Source organism: Prionailurus viverrinus, chromosome B3 (genome assembly GCF_022837055.1).
Source record: "Prionailurus viverrinus isolate Anna chromosome B3, UM_Priviv_1.0, whole genome shotgun sequence".
NCBI classification, from domain to species: Eukaryota; Metazoa; Chordata; class Mammalia; order Carnivora; family Felidae; genus Prionailurus; species Prionailurus viverrinus.
Genome location: NC_062566.1, coordinates 50,810,951 through 50,831,398, shown reverse-complemented (window position 1 = coordinate 50,831,398; position 20,448 = coordinate 50,810,951). Strand labels below are relative to the sequence as shown.

General features: G+C 39.8%; 1 protein-coding gene across 2 annotated transcripts in view; it reads right to left on the bottom strand.

The window, feature by feature from the left end:
• FBN1 (fibrillin 1) overlaps positions 1–20,448 on the bottom strand; it is a 234,540-nt gene that overhangs the window by 74,190 nt on the left and 139,902 nt on the right. For both annotated transcript variants that reach the window (XM_047862765.1, XM_047862766.1), the window contains 13 exons: positions 20,226–20,378; positions 16,546–16,599; positions 14,854–14,979; positions 11,131–11,256; positions 10,077–10,196; positions 9,725–9,862; positions 8,831–8,881; positions 6,828–6,953; positions 4,519–4,746; positions 1,891–2,016; positions 1,644–1,772; positions 737–862; positions 500–625 (listed from right to left, as the gene is read on the bottom strand). In XM_047862765.1, the coding sequence (XP_047718721.1) occupies positions 500–625; positions 737–862; positions 1,644–1,772; positions 1,891–2,016; positions 4,519–4,746; positions 6,828–6,953; positions 8,831–8,881; positions 9,725–9,862; positions 10,077–10,196; positions 11,131–11,256; positions 14,854–14,979; positions 16,546–16,599; positions 20,226–20,378 (1,629 nt within the window). The remainder of the gene's footprint in view (positions 1–499; positions 626–736; positions 863–1,643; positions 1,773–1,890; positions 2,017–4,518; positions 4,747–6,827; positions 6,954–8,830; positions 8,882–9,724; positions 9,863–10,076; positions 10,197–11,130; positions 11,257–14,853; positions 14,980–16,545; positions 16,600–20,225; positions 20,379–20,448) is intronic.

Here is a 20,448-nt window from a genome sequence, read left to right as displayed (position 1 = left end):
ACCCCGTCTTTAAGAAGTGCCAGACCTGGCCTCCAACTCAATGTAAGACGTGAACAGAACACAATCTTCTTTCCAATAATTATTCTTTGAAATGTCTTAACTGATCTCAACCACCTAAGGGCAGACACCGTACCCTATGTTTTTTGTCTTTGTCACAGAACCCAGGCTTTGTTTATGGCAGGTGGTTAGTAATCACTTGCTGATTTGCCTGGGTACGCACATGCATAAACAAAGCATGTGCTACCGTTCAAAGCAGCATGGCTCAAATTATACTTGTTAGAACTAAAACATCCAACATCCTTCATTTAAATGGTTCTTTAAAACAGACAAGGGAGGTGAGATCCAAAGATCGTGAGCCACCATGAAAAGAATTTTTACTTGCAGGAAAATAAGGAAGATAAAGTAAAAGCAACTAGTGATGAAAACGAAACTCAGAGAACATTGTTTGGGTGTTTTAGGAAGAGACTAAATAAAATATAAAATGAAAGAGAGAACTTACCGACACAGAACAGCCTGTCAGGAGTTGGATTATAGCCAGGGTTGCAGGCACACTGATACTTCCCTATGAGGTTCACACAACGGCCATTGGGGCAGAGGTTCGCACTCAGTTCACACTCATTGATGTCTGTTTAGAAAATAAAAATAGTTAACATCCAGACAGAAGCTTCTGACTGTGGCAGAAGCGTGGGTTGAACAGCTGACGACAAATAAGTGGTCTGAAAGTCTTCTTCCTTACCTATACATGCTGAGATGTTGGGGGACAGCTGATGACCAGGAGGACATTCGCAGCGGAAGCTCCCCTCTGTGTTTAGGCAAACACCTCCTCGGCACAGGAGAGGATCTCTCTGACACTCATCGATATCTGCAAAATGGCGATGGCCCATGTTGACGATGGTGGTGGTGTCCTAGTCCAGGACCCCAGGCCAGTGCCCTCCTCAGTGCACCCAGTTGGTTAGAGTCTTGGCTGCCCATGGCTCACAGACTCCCTTCTTGGAGAACCACTGTCCCTCTCACCCAGAAATGTCTGAGAGGCGAGAATTATACCCCACCCTCGTGTTGGGGGCTTCCCAGTGGCTGGCACAGGACTGTACAATGTGGCCTCCTTGCCTAACAGTGGGACAACTCTTTGGTGCCATTCATATTCCAGACGCCCCTGTAGGATCAGGTTAGGGCTAAGAGACCTCTTTCCCTGCCCTAATTTGCTTCCCTTACTTCCTTACAGCTTCTTTCTGAGAGTACTACCTCACAAAAATGCCCGTCTCAGGCCTCTCTCTAGGGAACCCGATCTAATACAGCCAGCGTAATCAATCTCTTTTTCTAGATGTTGGACAGAAGCCCCATAATGTGACCTCCAACACAGCTAATGTTTGAATTGTTCTCTCTTCCCTGGGGTGTCTCTTCCAGGTGTTAAACTCACTTCTTAGACCCATAACTGGTATCCTAGGCCACCTGCCAACCCACAGCATGAATTCCCTCATGCTTTCTGCATGTCAGTCTCCCTCTGCCCCAGACTGATTCTGGACTCACTGGTCAGGAAACCAGTCCACTGGGGGAGCTGGGGAATCCTGGGAGGGAGGCTCTGAGTTTTCAAAGCTTCAGGGAATCCCTCTCTTCCTGTGCGGATCAGATGGTCACACACTTACCCATGCAGTTCTTCATCATCATGAATCCACTTTCATAGCCCTCGTCACACTTGCATTCAAAGTCCCCTGGGGTGTTCACACACTGGCCTCGGCCACAGAGGTCAGGGGATATTCGGCATTCGTCGATGTCTGAATGAAGGCAGTAAGTGGCAGCACATGAGTATCAGGACAGCTTTCATTCTTGTGGCAATATGTTAAAGGTGAAGAGTTCTAAAGGGTATTCCAGGAAGGGGAGCCAGTCACTGACCTGTGCAGTTCCTTTCTTCAGAGTCAAGAGCAAAGCCACTGTCACACCTGCACTTAAAGCTGCCAATGGTGTTTCTGCACTTGCCATGGGTGCAGAGGCTGGGAATCATCTTGCACTCGTTGATATCTTCAAGAAAAATAAAATGTGCAGAAAGTTCCTGAGCATCCTATAAGAAGTTTTCCATGCCCCTATTTTTTAATGTTTATTTATTTTTGAGAAAGAGAGAGAGACAGAGAGACAGAGAGACAGAGAGAGAGAGAGGGAAAGCACAAGCAGGGGAGAGGCAGAAAGAGAGGGAAACAGGGTCTGAAGCAGGCTCCAGGCTCTGAGCTGTCAGCACAGAGCCCCACGTGGGGTTCAAACCCATGAACTTCAAGATGGTGACCTGAGCCAAAGTCGGATGATTAACCGACTGAGCCACCCAGGCGCCCCTCAATGCCCTTATTTAAAACCCAGGAGGGTCCTGATTTAAAGTCTCGGCAATATGCATTTTATTGTATTGTATTGTATTGTATTGTATTGTATTGTATTGTATTGTATTGTATTGTATTTTTAATGTTTATTTATTTTTTGGAGAGAGAGAGAGAGAGAGAGAGTGCCAGTGAGCACGAGCAGGGGAGGGGCAGAGAGTGCGGGGGGGGGGTATTGGGGGTGGGGAGGAAACAGAGGATCTAAAGCAGGCTCTGCACTGACAGCACAGAGCCCAACGTGGGGCTTGAACTCGTGAACCGTGAGATCATGACCTGAGCCATAGTTGGACGCTCAACAGGCTGAACCACACAGGTGCCCCTTGGCAATATGCAATTTAAAGAATGTGTTATGATCCATGAGAACTATGATTTTGTAAATGCTTCTAGTCTTTTAAACTTCTCCATTTTAGAAAGCAATATTAGGGAAGTAGAAGGGGTGTTTATTTGGACTTTTAGAGCCCAGCACACTGCCTGATACATACCAAACACTTAAGTATTTGCTGAATGAATGACTAAATATTCTAAACCACTAGCATCCATACTTAAAAGCACATAGAAGATGACTGGCATATATTGCTTCACAGCAACCAATTGAGAGTATAGTGGAATGAGATATTCATCTATTCTTTTTGATGCTTCTTTGGATACACCTAAAATATAAGAATGGCAAAAAAGATGCCATTTATAATTTAAACTATTTGTAAATATTGTATACTATTTAAAATATGTTCTGAAATATGTATAAAATTTAAAAATATTTTCTCAATTAATATTAAGGTGTTATTAATATAATTAAAAGAGTTTCTTGTACACTAGGGGACTGCATAGGTACCCTGTGATCTCCTTTCAGGAGTTTTTTTTTTTAAATGCTTATTTATTTTTGAGAGAGAGACAGAGACAGAGACAGAGAGAGACAGAGTGCAAGTCGGGGAGGGGCAGAGAAAGCGGGAGACGCAGAATCTGAAGCAGGCTCCAGGCTCTGAGCTGTCAGCACAGAGCCTGATGCAGGGCTCAAGCTCACAAATGGTGAGATCATAACCTGAGACGAAGTCGGATGCCTAACTAACTGAGCCACCCAGATGCCCCTCCTTTCAGGAGTCTTTCTAAAGCAAGACCTAAAGTTCAAAGAATACAAGTTCATTTCTACAAAATGTCATGAAAGACAAATTAAATCTCCAGAATAAGTCCTTCTGTGGCAATGGATTGCCACAGTCTTTGGAAGGAAATTATTCAAATTCTTTTGAATTTACTTAGGAGACATTTAAGAGGCCATCTAGAAACTGTCTCTATAGACAGAATTTTAATCCCCGTAGTTTCTTGGACTGAACACTCGGTACAAAAAAAGTTTACACTTTTTATATAAGAATAATTAAGCAATATTCATATACTCATTTCCCAGTTTTATAAGTTGATTTAGTCATGAAGTGTAATAACTAGGCCCAGACACACTGGGAAACCAAGATAAAAATCTATAGCAGGAATATAAGCTGAGACTCTCTGAAAAACTAGAATTCTGAGAAACCAGTCATGATTTTTTCCATGTGCTAAAGTAAACAAGTTATGCATCATTGTGCGTAAAAAGTTAAATCAATTTTGGAATTAGATTAAATCTGTAATTTCTCGTGTTTTTTTTTACATGAATTTTAGGTTATAGTATAATAAACCGAAATAGTGTTTGAGATATCATAAGGCACTGGAATGTGTTTGGCACAGGAATGACTTTCACTGTATTTTGGACCAAGAGGACCTGCCATTGGCTTCTCATGCCACTCACCCCCAATATCTATACTCAGGTGAACTGAAGTGACCCAGATGAAATCAGGAGATAAAAGGGCAAATCATATAGCATTAGCAGATGGAATTAAAATTCCCCAAGAAGATTGCCTTTTTGTTTCTATTTGGTTTAGGATAGTACTATAATCTACGTTAACACTTAATAAATAGCTAATGGGAGAGGCAAGTGACCTCGGGCAGTCCTGGAGGTGGGGAAGGAGAAGCTGTCACAGAGTGACCATCTGCTGTCTGTTAACCCAGCAGGTGAACGATGTACGCTCAGATCATCGAGGGATGGCCACATGGGTGATGTTCACTGTAGTTCTCCTGGTAGCAGAACCGTCCGTCTAAAAAGAGGAGCAATCAAGCACTGAAACCATTGTACCTTTGAAGAAAGGTTTTCCATTTGTAATTTCTTTGGTGGCGAATCCAGGCCCCCTGGGACAGAGCTCCTCGTACTCAGGTGTGTTCCTCACAGGACACTCCTCGCATTCCTCGGTACCCCAGGCCGCCCCGACCGAGCAGCAGCAGGCGTCCATGCGGTGGCGGCCGGCAATGGGCAGAGTGCACTCCTCGTCCTCGTACCTCAGGAAGCAGGTTTCCACGCGGATATCTGCCAGATGGAACACAGGGAGGCTGACGAGAGCTACTCTGTTTTCACTGGCCCCAGCTGCCAACCAGTTGTGTCAGGCAAAGTACAATAAACACCATAATCTGTGATGTGCTTATTGGCCGGAATGATTTTTTTTTTTTTCCAAAAGGAGCTCAGGCTTTCTGATGGGTATTCCCACCTAATAAAGACTCCCTTTTATTTGGTAGCTCATATTTATTTGGACCTCCTATTTCTGGAAACACTCCTTTCAAGTTTAGGCACCTTCTGATAATTCTACATGAGGAACGGTATTCTGGGAAATCCCACAATGCTCTTTTGGGAGATGTCTGCTCCCTGTACAGACATGCTTACTACCAATGCACGCGCTCCATAATGCCTTGACGTCTGCTCTCTGGCTACAAGGAAGCTGCACTCTTTATCACTGGAGAACACCTAAGCCAGCTCCAGCATACCTCATTTTTGGAGAGGTGCAATGTTAAATTCCAAAATGAAGACTGCCTTACTTGGGATTAAAGAGGAAAAATACAAAGAAAAGCCATCCATTCCTCTTCTCAAGTATTTCTTTCACCTTCACATGGTCTTATGTGTACATTCTTTGGGGCACATGTGGGTACCTCTAGCCCCAACCCCAAATTCACGGAATCGCAAGGGAGAGTAGAAGAAGTGACATGGTGGATGTCAGAAGACCTGGAGCTTGGTCTTGCAACTAAGAAGCTGCTTGTCTTAGACAAATTATGAACCCTGTCCCTGACTTTCCATATCTGTAAAATGATGTTGCACCATCCTTGGGGGGGGGGGGTACTGTGAGGCTCAGATGAGATTGTGTGTCTGGAAACTGTAAAGTGTAATTAAAACCTAAGGCATTATCTTCCCTCTCTTTCTCCTTCACAATGTGGTCTTTAACCATTCACCTAAGTGCTTGAACTTCCTTTAATGTCAGAAAGCTTCTGAAGTCTTTGGGGCAACTCTACATTCAGGTTGTGTCTAATCAGATGGGTAGCTCCTATCTTTTAAAATGATTTCTACGTTAAACACTGAAGCATCTTTTGACTGAAGAACCTAGAAGAAGGTTTTCATTAAATGCTCATTCCTCCTAAACAAAAGCTGACTCCAGAGGAGAGTAATTGACATCCATGGTTGCAACAAGATTCAAGCCTTGGGATTCCATCTTTTCCCTCCCATATTGCTTATGCTATAAACCATACAGTTCTATATTTAAAGGTTAGTTAGTTCTAATTCATAAACAATCTGAATCCCTTACCCTCATATCACTCTTTTAACCACCTATAGTGGTTAAGGATGATCTCAGAGGAATATGGTTTCAGATACACAATGTGTCTGAGCATCATTTTCAGAGTCATGGACTCAGAAACGAGTGACCCAAGAGACATATTCCTGGCAGTCAGAAGCCACAGAAGTAGCATCAGAATAACTCTGCCAGATGCCACACACGATTGTGGAATCTCAAACATGCTGTCATTAAAAGTCCATAGGGCAGCTTTCTAAGAACTCAGGGTCCCATCTTCCATATCATTGCCACTTGGACTTGAGTAGTTGGCATGGAGAATCCCACCATGATTAGAAGTGACAGTACCCCTGGGCTCCTTCACTATTCAGAACTGTGGCACTCTTCACTCATACCCATAAGAATTTCCTGCAAGGACCTGTCCATCTTGCCAATGGCAGGACATGCCTAGCGGCCATGGGCTATAGTTTTTAATCAAGCAAAAATGCTCTTGCCTCTGTTCACCTTGTATCCTATAGTCCATGGCATATGGGGGCAGATTTAAGAGCTTTGGAATAATAACCACAATGGTAATATTTAAGGAATAGTTACACCAATATAGAACTAAAGTTTCTCTTCACTAACATGTTCTCTACTCTTTGTATAAAGGATAAACAAAGAGCTTGAGTGAGGAAGCCTATTTGTCAAGGAAACCACCATAAATCCTAGTGGAAATGTTGAATTGGGCGTGTGTGTATCTGTACTTGAAACCAAATATTCGACTTTGTCTTGTTAACTGACTCTTTAATAATCTTTAGGAGATGGTCATTAGAAAAGTAATGAGCTCAGGATTTACCTAGGCAGATCCTCCCTGTGGCATCCAAAGTCATCCCACTGGGACACTGACATTTAAATGATCCCTTAGAGTTAACACATAAGCCATTTTTGCATACTCCTGGGAATACTTCACACTCATTTATATCTATGAAGAAAAAAAAGCATGAAGTTAAAATATCTATACAACATCATTCTGTTTTATTTCATACAAGGGGTCATAATTATTCTCACAACAGAAAAGTACATTTTGAACCAAACAAATTCACAAAATTAGTTTGCCTCCAAATAGTTGATGTAGAATTTCTGGGATCTTTGAATAGCAACCATGCTGAGTCCACCTATTACCAAAGTTATAAGAGTTTCTCCATTGGTCCTAGCGAGTAATTTTTTTTAAGTTTTATTTATTTTGAGAGAGACACAGACAGTGTGAATAGGGGAGGGTCAGAGAGAGGGAGGGAGAGAGAATCCCAAGCAGGCTCCACACTGTCAGCGCAAAGCCTGATGTGGGGCTTGAACTCAGGAACTCACGAACTGTCAGATCATGGCCTGAGTCAAAACCAAGAGTCGGATGCTCAACCAACTGAGCCACTGGGAAACCCAGTAATTTTTGAGTTACAGAGGCTGGGAGTTGGTGTGAGTTCTTGGTGACAGCTCTCGGTACTATAGACATCTCAGGTAAGACTCCCAGGAGTCACATAATTAGCTTTATGAGATCAAATGTCTGGAAATAAGTAGAGACAGAAACCTGGTCTTTCAAATGAACAAAGAAGAGATTGCGTGAAGGTGAGCATTGAGTAAAATCCCACTGAGAAATATGTGGGGTCAGTCAAAAGTGTCTTTTTAAGTGTCATCTGCTGAGATGTCCCCAGAAGGCACATAGTTCTAACTCAGCAATGGTCTCAGACTGTTCTGTCCCAGCTTGAGTTAGGGAGAGTCAAAAGATGCTCATGTTCATTCATTCGTCATTCACCCAGTCTCTCTCAAATGTACCAGTCCCTCCCAGTGCTTAATGGAACTCAGTATGTTCTCTGCACTTAACTTGGAAAAATATTCACCATCAAGTTAATTCAAAGAAATATACTTGCCAATGCCAAAAAGGGGGAACATTAGTTAAGAAACACACACACACACACACACACACACACACACACACACACACACACTGCGTCTCCATTTAGAAGAAATAACTTTCCAAGTGAGTGATGTTGAAAAATCTATTTGAAATCTTTCCTTGTGAGACATGTAAGTGGGGAGGGGAAATTTACCTTTTTGGGTTTTTTGTTCTGGCCACTTGTACATCAAAATGTGCTGCTGAGGTCAGATAAGTTATTAACCGTGGGTCTGGACCAGAGAAAGGCCAAAGGATTCAGTCATCATTTGGAAAGCAAGACCTTGGGTGGGGGTTGTAGTGTTCCTCTTTATGTGAGCAAGGAAAAAACTTCATTTCATTCCACATATGGGACTAATTGCTGTTTTTAAAATTTTTCAGCTGCTGTGTCATGTCAGGTTGTGTTAGTCACCCTGACCTGCATCTATCTGGGACTCCGTGAGAAAGAATCACAGCAGACTGGAGAGGATCCACATAAACTTTCAAAAAGGAGGCAACAGAGTATGTCCTTCTATATCATTCATGACCGTGAAACAAACAAACAAACAAACAAACAAACAAACAAAACCCAAGACAAACCAAGAAAAAATGCAAATTTTATAGTCTCATTGAAAACTTCCACTTTTGTCTTCCTGATAGTGTTTTGAAAGTGCAGTCACTCTAAAAGTCACTCTTTTAGGTCAGCCTAAAACATTTTCAGTCACCCTGCCCTGTGGCCATAGTGATCCAACACTGGCAACAGCATATATATGCTTGTGAAATTAACATCTGTTATGTTCTGCAATTCTCATTAATTTTTCTCTCTGCTGCATATTTCTTACTGTAAAGTTTCATGACAACTTTATCCAGTCCAAGTTAACATAAGCATTCTTCTTGCACACAGAAATTTATGGTTTATAAATAATCATAAATACCTTCACACTGTGTTCCTTTAATTCTTGAATAGCCTTTACCACATATAGGATCTGTAAAAAACAAACAAATAAATAAAAACCAAAAAACAAATTTGAGATAACAATATTCAGACTTTGTATGACATAGTGTAAGAAACATGAAGGAGTACCTGGATGTGAATTAGATTTCGTTGCTATGAATAAGTCTAAGATAACAAGGTGTTTCTAAGACTGTATAGATGAAGACGGAGAATGAAATGTCTCTTTGAATTAAGCTCAGTTCCTCTGATTCTGAAGACCCAAAGTTCCCCTAAAGATCTTGCTAAGGTGATCACTAAGAAGGAAATTGGCTAGATTTCTCTCTTGCTAACAACTCTAAAATAGGAGTCACAGTATATGATTATAGTAACATGAATATGGAAGACCAAGTCTAAAATTTGAAGATCTCCTGCCCTGCAGCATTCACACATATAAATTCACACATTTATATACCCAGACACCAAATCAATAAAATCATCAGCAAGGCTCTCAAACCTCAGCTTTGCAACAGATTTAGAAGTTAGGTCATGAATAGTGGTTCCTTTATGTCGGTCTATTTTTGGAAGATAATCTATGCCTGCAAAAAGCCCTAAGTATGAGGTTCTAAGAGAGCCCATAGAAATTGCTGATCTAGGAAGGCAACATCAGGAAACCACATTACAGTGTGTGATAGACAATAATAACCAAATCACATGAAATTACTGTCCTTGACACTTCTCTTAGTTTCCTATTCAGCACTATGTTTCATTGAGGTCAGTGGAATTAAATCTAAAATTCCCAGGTGAACCTAAATGAAAAAAGTACTGGGTTTCCTCTTTCTAAGCGAAGACACCAGTGGGACGGGCCCCGTAGCCACAGTGCCTGTCTCTCTCTTACCGAGTTGGCATAGGGTACACGGGCTCCCCCAGGCAGCACCGAGGGAAGAACAGCACTGGGACTTTAAAGTGGCTCCATTGATGTTGATCTCACACCGCCCATCAATGACAGTCTGCCAGCAAGTGCCCTTGATAGTTTCTGCAAGGAGGTTGGAGAAGATTTTATTAGATACTTAATAAAATCTTTATCAAACATTCAAATATGTGCATTGGAATTACAGCAAGAAGGGCATCATGAAACAAGGGATAATGATAATTTAAACTTTTGTTTATCCATACTTAAACTCATGCAATAAGGTCTTTTGCATCAAAAGTAGACACTAAATACAGTACTGATACAGCAGAATAAATACCTATGCAGATGGTTTTTGTTGGATCCAAAGTACTTTCAGAAGAACATTCACAAATAAAAGAGCCCGGGCTGTTCTTGCAGATGCCATTAATGCAAGGACTTGATTCACATTCATCAATGTCTAAAACAAAAAGAGGTCTACATTACTGCTAAAAACTAGTTTTGGGCATGAAGGAATATTTAAACTGTGGCCTCAATTGCTACCACATATTCTTTATTAGATAGTAAAGCTGGCCTAGATAGACTTTTTTTCTAGACTAGATGGAAAATCAAGAATAATAATTGAGGGGCGCCTGGGTGGCTCAGTTGGTTAGGCAACCGACTTCGGCTCAGGTCATGATCTCATAGTTTGTGGGTTCGAGCTGCACATCAGGCTCTGTGCTGACAGCTCAGAGCCTGGAGCCTGCTTCGGATTCTGTGTCTCCCCCTCTCTCTACCCCTCCCCTGCTCACGCTCTGTGTCTCTCTGTCTCTCAATAATAAATAAACATTAAAGAAATTTAAAAAAAAGAATAGTAATTGAGCATATCTCTATAGCACAGAATCTGGCACATGGCTGAATGTTTTTATTCAGGAAATCTGGAGCAAATTTTAAGTGTGGTCTCTGAATTACTAGCTATGTAATATTTTCTTCATGTCTTAAATGATGGCAAATAAAATGCCAACTGCAGGTAAGTACCATAGTAGCTTACAAAGTATATGCAAGTGTCATTTGGGACCACAGAATCTCAATTACAATGATATAATTGTCTAAAATAAAGGTGACTCTGGGGCACCTGGGTGGCTTAGTTGGTTGAGCATCCAACTCTTGATTTTACCTCAGGCCATAATCTCAGGATTGTGGGATTGAGCCCCATGTTGGGCTCAGCATGGAACCTTCTTGGGATTCTCTCTCTCCTTCTGCCCCTCTACCCTTCTTGCTTGCTTGCTTGCTTGAATGAATGAATGAATGAATGAATGAATGAATAAATATGACTCTAACTGATTTTCATGGTTTTCCAGTGGCATACCAAAAGACAATAAAGTACCTAATATAAGAATAAAAACATAGTTTACCTTCACAGGTTTTTAGGTCAGGTTTGTAGATAAATCCCTTGGGGCAGGTACAGACAAAACTTCCAGGAGTGTTTCTACACTGTCCATTGTCACAAAGCAGACTGTTCAACACACATTCATTAATATCTGCAAAACCAATGAACATGAACTTTTAGAGGGAGCTCATTCTTTGCATGCAATTTCTCTGCTTTTTATAGGTTAAATTTTTAAGGTCATGTGAAATGATTAATTTAAGCAAGGAGGGAAAACTCCTCTACCACAGGTTTTTGCCTAACTTACCTAATTTGAGGAAAATAGGGGTTTCATCTGATTATTTATAGTAGGGATCTACAAAGTCTAAAGTCACCAGATACTGTTCAATTTACTTTCTTTAACAGGAAGAAACTTGGATTTGCTGGAAATCATTAATCTTTATACAACTGTTTCATTGTGCCAGAATTAAAAGGACTAATCCTATTGATTTAAGGGACTAAATAAACATTCAGAAAGTATGGTCCAACTTTGATATGTGTTAGTTCTAGGATGGTTGTTTCTTCTTTAGAACAACTGAAATGGTCTCTGATTGTGTTTATAGAGTGTGAAGCAATCTATAGAGTTTATAATTCTCACGAGGAATTTAGACTTGAGATTCAGAGAGCTCAGAAAAATTCCTTACTTTCAGATGAATAATAGGTCTGTCTCATGTAAAATCTAACTTTTGATATGTGTTACTCAGGTAATTTAGGAAGTGTGGAACTTCAACAGTTTGTTATATATAGTTTATAGTTATATATAGTTTAGTTGGCCTAAACTACATCACACAGACATAGAATAGGCTATATGTTCACAAGGAATTTTTTTTTTACACATCAACAAATTCTGCTTATATAATCATTTGACAATCTAGTAGCCCTAACATAAAGGATACACCAATTCAGTACTAGAAATCATCATAGGTTCACAGTGGTAAATACAAGTAAATTAGCAATATATTTATAAAGTACTTAAATTATAAAAAAATTAAGTATAAAGTTCTATTATTATATGAGCAAACAACATGGTGAGAAGTCTATCAAAATGATATAGGGAATGCTAACACTTCCCCAAAGAGTTAGTATTGCAATTCTTAAACTTTGATGATGCCAGAAGAATCCGGAACCTTATATCGAGGAATTTATGATTAAGATAAAAACCAGCCAGTCCCTGGAGGGGACGGCTGTGGTGGATTTTTGATTCTTAACTTCATATCTCTAAACATAATCTGAAATATGAACATACTTCTGACCTGATGATAATCAGTTCAACTTTGGAGTATATATTTAACTTGTTGACGAAGAATCCTTTATGGCCTCCCAAACTCTCCCTTTTGCTTCCAATGGGGTGATTTTTTGGATGAAGCTAAAACATCTGTGTCTTTCTGGGCCTGCTCAAATAAATAATGATTTCTGTCTTCTGATGAAGAGAGGCTTTTACAGAAAAATTAAATTGTAAATCTAGTTTGAAAACACCATGTGTACTCAAATGACAACTGTACCCCAGAAAATAAGCCCTAAAATTAAGGGCGTGAGAGAGGAAGAATTCACTTCTCAAAAGTCATTGTAGACCACAAAGAGGGAAGGGCTAATTTGGGGACAGCAATAAAAGTTAGGGAAAGAAAAAGAAACCCATAGTTGAAAGAAGAGGGTTTTGTGATAACTATACAGCTCCCCTGAAGACCTCCTATCCTCATTTTTTATGTACTAGTTTCGCCTGAAACTAAGATGAAAGGTGATTTAAAGGGGGGCAGAGAAGAAGCTTTTATTTACTGTTACTTCTTTTTATGAGTGTGCAAGCCATGAGTGAAGAAGGACAGCAAGTGAAAAATACTCAAGTAATATTTCTGCTTCTTCGAAAATAATTGCTACCTCCACTTTGCCCATTATGACATTACAGGCAGGCCTAACAACAAAGACGTCTATTAGATGCGATATTCTGCTTCAACCTGCACACTGTACATTGCATGACAGAAACTACTCTTGCCATGTTGCATCCTTTAAGAAGTTAGAAAACAAAAGTAAACATTATTCATGCTGAATAGACGTACAGGCAAGAAGAAGAGAAGGCTAGAGTGTGTGGGGAACAGGTGACCTGCAGAGAGCCAGAGGAGGCAAAATGGTTGAGGGCTTGTTTTAGGACATTTAGAGTTAGCTTTCCTCTCTGTTCTATCTCTAGAATCCCTCTCTTTTCTTTGTACACAGAGCCCTGCTCTCACAGATAGAGCCATGATCTCACAGTATCAAAACAAACTGGGGTAAAGAGATTCCTGAAAGGAGACAGAAATACACAGTTAGGTTGGAGGAGCTTTGAAAAGAATGTGTACAATGGCAAGAGGTCAGGGGACAACTTACGGATATTTCAGAGGTGGTCATTTTTAATAGTTCAACATAGTATAGTAAGCTGTTAAAAAACTACTTAATTGACATGGCCATTTTTCTCAGTCCAGGGGAATACAGTTCTATATAATGTAATTTATTCCTCTTAAAGTTCAGGCACTGTTTGTCTAATCAAAGGCAACAAGTTTCTTGGTAGGGGTCCAAGTATTTCAGCAAGCTCCTCAACACCAAGAGGATGTGCAGTGGTAAAGTAAGGAGCCATGGCAAGTAAAATTGCTTGTTACACAGGGACAAATAGGAGGAGGAACTTTATTTTCTTGGGTCAACTAATGGCTGTCTCGGAGATAGCTGAGTTCAGTACCTGGCAAGTAGTTAATACTTGATTGATCATGTGTTGAAAGAATGAAAAGAAAGTCATTTTTGTTTATTTCAATCTGTAGCATCTCAAAATTATTGCATGTTCCACTAACTGACCACCTTATAGCAGTACTTTTCAAACTCTACCACTAAAATGCCATCAGGGCAGAAGACAGTAAGTTCTAACACTGAAGACCCAAATGGCTTTTAGAGAGTAAAAATATAACCGAGGCCCCCCTTTTATCCTTATTAAAGCCTATTACTTTTCATCCTACTCCACGTAAGTATTTTTTTTATGTAAAATGTGTTTTGCTTTCAGATAAAAAGGATGCACCATCTTACATTTTGGTTTTAGTACACTCTAGCATATTCCCATGAGAATGAATATTCTGGTGTTAGAAGCTCAACTTCAGGAAACCTGCAGTATTATGTCACTACACTACAAAATGGACAGTACATTTTAGAAAATACTAGTCTAGGCAACTGAAGAAAGTTGCAAAAATAATGGTGCCCATGTTGACCATTTTCTTCCCAACCAAAGGTGTTCTTTTTGTTTGTTTGTTTTGTTTTCTTAGTTACTGGCTGGTACCTTCATTAAAATTTGTTAAAGCATCAAAAGTGGTGTTTGCTAAACATAACAGAGAACAGTTATTACTGAAAATAAGCTGGGTTTTCTTTGATTGAATCTAATAAGTGGTTGGGAGAAGAGTTGTTTCTCTTGGTAAAAATAGAGATGCCTTTGTAGACACAAGAGAATGGCTCACAATCTGTATTTTCTACATCTAAGGAGCTTCTCTTTTTTGGAGTGAACATGACACATGACTACTTATAAATTATCAGGATTCAGCTATGTAAATTTCAGTTAATCGAGACATGTATGTGTCATGCTGACACCCAAAGTGAAGATCACCCATTTGCTCAGTCCTAAAGCTACTCAAAAGTAGTTCCCTGCAAGCAACAAAAAAAGGAATGCATGATGCATGAAATGTCTTAGAAAACAGGTGAATCTTCTTACCAACACAGTTTTTCCCGGTTGAATCCACTTCATATCCTGAATTGCATATGCATTTGTAGGTCCCACGGAGATTTTCACAAATTCCATTTGGGCAGATATCTGGATCTAATGCACATTCATTTATATCTGCACCACCAAAAAGAGTTCAATATCAATAACATTCTAAAGCAAAGGTCAAAGAACTGTCAAAAAAATAACATTACAATAAATGTAAAAACCTTAGGACCTGGTGAAAATCAAGTTTCAAGCTTTCTCATCAAAGTGATCACTTCTTGTCTCTACAAGATATTCTGAATCAAATCTTCCTTCCACCAGTCCTTGTGAGGAACTTGGCATTTGAGCTGGAACTACAAGATTACCAATCCTTAATCAGGCTAAGGGAGAGCCCCTGGGCTTCTGCTGGTTCAAACATCAAGATGGAAAAGTGGATCCGCCACACAGCCCAAGTCCCTACAACTGGTCTCCCTGCTGCCAGCCCATCCCTCTTCAATGTACCTTCTACGCTGCCACCAGACTTAGCTTAAAAATGAGAGGACTGTGTCATTCTCATGGTTCAAGCTTTTGTAGGTTCAAAAATATCTTCAAGATTAAATTAAAACATGAGCTCTGTTTATTTACTTCTTCCATGAACATACAATGCCCTTTTGCTCTGTGTCAGGAATGTCTGGAGCCAGGACTATTCATTGGTGCAAAGCCCATTCAAATGCCACCTGTTCTGGAAAAGCCTCTGCTGCCCTGTTCAGATAAGGCTGGGTCCTCCATCTTCTGTGTGCTCACAGACTAAGAAGAGCTCTATAATCAAGGGTGATGCAGAATGACAGTGGATAGCTAGTCTCAAATCTTGGTCCTGACTCTTCTATAAGCTAGGGTTGACATTTTTTCTTTCTCCAGGTTTCTATCACAACTTTTTAATTCCCAACTATTTATTATAAATTTCTTTACTACTCTCTTTCCCCCAAATATCTCCTCCCCACCTTCATCCACACATAATGATGAAATTAACCAAGAGGATAAACTGACAATCAATTCGGTCTACTTTTTTTCAGAACTTTCCTGAATCGAATCATTTAGTTTTATATCAATAAAATAATCCCTTCATCTTTCTTGTCACCTGTTTTTGCACTTTGTGCCAACTCTCCCTTTTAACTTCAATTCTTTTATGGTATCTATATTTCTCTGGTTCTAACTCCCACACTTAAATGAAATATTTCATACTCTTCCAACTCAGTTAATTGCTATCGCTGCTTGCTACAAAATGTAAGATGGCTCCCTACTGACATCTTATAATGACTGAACACTTCACAGTTCAAAATGTGAATGGCCAACGATTCAATTGAGCCCATAACCCTGAACTGTACTTGATAATGCAAGAGCCAGAGGAGGACCAGACTGCCTCTTCTCATGAATGAGCGACCACAGTCATTGTATCTCAACTGCAGTCCTCATCAACCACCCTAAGAGAGCACCCAGTCTTCAGTACTGAGCCCAACACCCAAACCCAACAACCCCAGGACCCACTGTGCCATCATTACTCTGCCACTGGGGGCTTCCAGGAGTCCCAGGTACAGTGATGGCCAGAGAAGGGGCCAAACCTCCCCAGTCTGGTGTAAAGGGACCAACTGGAAACCCACAGGAAAGCCTAGTGCTGCTTCTGCACATGCTTATGGTAGCAAATTTCAAACAAGTCCTTACCACTGCCTGCTGATGTCATTCCTGGCCCACTGCTGCAGAGTGCCTGATATTCCGCTGCAATAAATTAACAGATAGTAAATGATTCCCTTGTTTGCAGAACAGGTCAATCTGCACTTGGCTTTGCACACATCATTTCCTCCTAAGTGAGTAGAACTGAAATAAAGTGGTAATGGAAAAGGAGGCATCTCCCAAGGGAGTCACTGGTACACCATGCTCCCATTTTAAAGGCTCCGCATCACTATGGAAAACAACTTTTAAGGATGTAGGCAAGTTACAGCAAGGCCTTGTGCAAAGCGCTTTCGGAAAAGGTGTTTTTCCTATAATTTGATTTTGTCCACCAGGGAACACTTCACACTTATAGTGAAATGTGCCTGTTAAAGTGTGGTTTCTTAACTGTTAATAAAACTTTCTCCCACCATCTTGGGAATAATTTTGTTTCTTAGTACAAACTTTTTTTTTTAATACAATCAAGTTCTTAACATTTTCTCATTTCTCTCTTCAAATTCTCTAGTCTGCACTCACAAGAAAAACAAAGCCTCTACACTTGTATTTAAGTGTATTTTTAAAGTAAATATTCATCAGGATACTATATGATAAATCTATAGGCAAAGTATTGCATAATGTTAAAACTGAGATCTTACTAAGAAATTGAAGAATACAGAATATGTACCCAAATTTGTGATGGAATCAGATTTTTACTTAAAACTGATGCAATGTTTTACATATAATTCCAATAATATTCAGAGGAGCATGAGAGTGAACGATGAAAATGGAGAACTAACTGGAATCATACTTTATCCAAGGAAAACAAACTGAAGTGTCCCCTTAGCTGCCCACAGTTTCTGGCAACACAGAGTCTCCAGGCCAAATGCAAATCATTTGTGGGCTGAAGTGGCACAAGAACTGGATATTAGGGAGGGGCCTTTTTACACAGGCCTACAGCACCTCGCTGCTGATGCAAATAGCTCTTATACTTCTGCATGCTAGAAAATTCTATTCCTGATGACAGTGGATGCAAATGAACTACACAGATTTTAAAAATGAAGGTTGAATCCTTCAGAGCCTCTGTCTTCCTACAAATGTAAACTTGAGAAAAGTGGTGAAATCCCTTAATTTTTAAATCATGCTAAGTGGGACCAAAAAAGAACAACTGGGAAAGTGGCTGCCGTTGTGTGTTTGCAAGCCTGGGACTGAAAGCAACAAGAAATGCATTGTCATTATCTTCTCATGTCAGCAATTAATTAAAACGCTTTTGAAATAACTGTAAGTAACAAAGTAGGAAAAACAATATCATGTCAGTTTTACAAAAAGCAGTTTTACAGTTAGTGCTAAATTAGCTGATGCTTGGCCTAAATAGAAGCAAATTCTTTTCATTGTTCTTTTCCACTTGGGGAGAATCTGGTACTTGCACTGTCCTCTGTGGTCAGTGAATTCAGGTCTACATCGGTTTGAATGCTGATGACAATGCTTGCTGTTGGGGGTCTTGGAAGCAAGCCCTTTCCCTCTTAGTTTCCTCTTCTGTAAGTTTCCTCTTTACAAATTGGAGATAAGGATACCGAAGCCACATGGCAGTTCTATGCATTTACTAGGAGAACATGTAAGGTGTTGAACACAGCTCCTAGCACGGCTCATGCATTTCATAAATGATAGGTGTTGCAGAGCTAACTCAGTGTTGTGCTATGGAGGCACTGGTATGGGGACATATGAGAAAATTCCCAAACTTCCACTTCTCTGGGTTTAACTGACTGATCCCTGTGAGGAGTAAATATTCAGCAGTCAGTGAGAAATATCTTAATATAGAGCCTTACTTGGCTTTCTTCCAGAGCACAAAGATGGACGTTAGATGTGATGAGGTTGGAGTTTCTCATTAAATTGACTAAAGAAGGAATCTTCTGAATATTTTCAGTACCTTTTAAAATCTCCCCTCTCTCTTGAAATGAGGGATACTGTCCATTTAGGTCCTTCATGATTTGGCATTTTCATCTACCAAAGACGTGGAGAAACCAAACTGAATGAAACCACTTCCACATGTGGACCTCTTCTGTGCAAGTGTGTTGAAATAGAAAACAGAAGCTAGCAGCGCTGGGCTTCAAGTTTAACTCATCTTAAGCTTTACTTCTTAAAGAAATCTGGTCTCTTTTAGTCATCTTTTATAAGATTACTTCATTTTCCTAGGTATCATAAGAATTCTTTGGAGATGTACTTAGTCCAGAGGAAAATGTAAAAACAAAGAACTGTATGCACCAAGGGTCCTAGATTCTAAGTTTGGTTCTTCCACATATTGAAGATAGGAACAAATCACCTATACCCCTGTGCACCAGTTTTCATGATACTCGTCTATCTTATAAATTCCAAGTATGTAAGAAAAGTACTTTGAAAAGTTAAAGTAACATACAGCAAGCAGGGTAGTATTAATGATATACAACTATAAAGTTACAGGGATGTTTGTTAGATAGAATTATATTTTATGCTATATAATTGAAGTATTATTGTAGGCATGAATTGAACTAATTGCTAATCTCATATAAAATGGTAATCTGTGATGTAATCAGCCAGAATAAAGCTTTATTTCTTAACTGGCCTTACCCATTTCTTTTAAAGTTTTCCAGTTAACATTCTTTAACTTCTCATATTTTAATTTCTTCTAACTCCCTAATTTCAAATATCACTTTCAAAATGGCAGATGTTTAAATATTGTGAGTTAATCTTTAATTGACTATATATAGGTCAGAAATGAACTAACTGGATCTTAGATGTAAACCAACCAATCAAAGCTATTTGTTTTCAGTATTAGATCTACCCTTATTTTAGGACATTAAAAGTAACTGTCAAGCTACCTTAAAATTATGTCCAAATGTTGACAGTTTATTGCTTTAGTTTCAATAAACTATTTTTGCCTTATAAATAAAAATAGTTTACAACCGGAAAGGATCTTCTGGATTACCTAAAATAATTCATTTTGTAGATGAAGAAACTAAGAATCCATTTCGATATTATTCTACTTTACAATTCTGCATACTATTGCAAGCTTTCTTAAATCCTTTTGAAAGTAGGTGAGAAAAATTCCTAAATAAATAAAAATCTACAAAGAACTAAACCCCCCAGTTAAGCAATTTGTCTGCCTGTGGATGGGGAGAATTCTGAGTCACCAACCAGTTTTCTTTTCATTATGCCGTGTCACTTCAAATTGAGAAAAATACTTTTTCCCTAGGGTTGAATAAAATCATTTAGGAAAGGCACACCTAAATCAACGTGAGGGATTTGAACAAAATTCACACATGGCCTTTTGGAAAAAAGTTGGAAATATTCAGGTAATCTGAAAATTATTTACTTTTACACTCTGTAAAATTCTGCTTTTATAATAGTTCCTGCAAAATGCAAACATTATGAAACTACTTTAGAAAACAAGGCAAGTTGCATGAATTCCAAAAAGCATGAGTATTATTAAGGTGGCGGGGTTGGGATGGGGGTTCCAAACGTGCTGCCTGTTCCCAATGATCATTAGGATTGGGTGAATAATGTGTGATCAGACCCTGAGTAGCCCTGTCAAGACCCCAGGAAGGTATGTGATGTATCTGGAGAGCATAACATAATCTCTCTCTGTGATTGCCATAAATGCAAAGACTGCAGATGGTGGCAGAAGGCTGGCAGGATGGGGGCATCTCCACGATACCACATACCTGAATTCTGCGCAGGACACGGTTGGCAAGGTTCCCCAAATGCATACTCGGTGCTGGCACAGCAGCATTCAGATTTAGTAACGGCACCAAACAAGGGTTTGACACACTGGCCTCTCTTGTATCCACCGTAGCATGTGCTCCGCATGTGTGTGTCTAAATAGGAAGAGCCATCTGTCATCACACTATCGCTTCCAATAACCCCCCAGGTCAAAGTTGAAGCTGG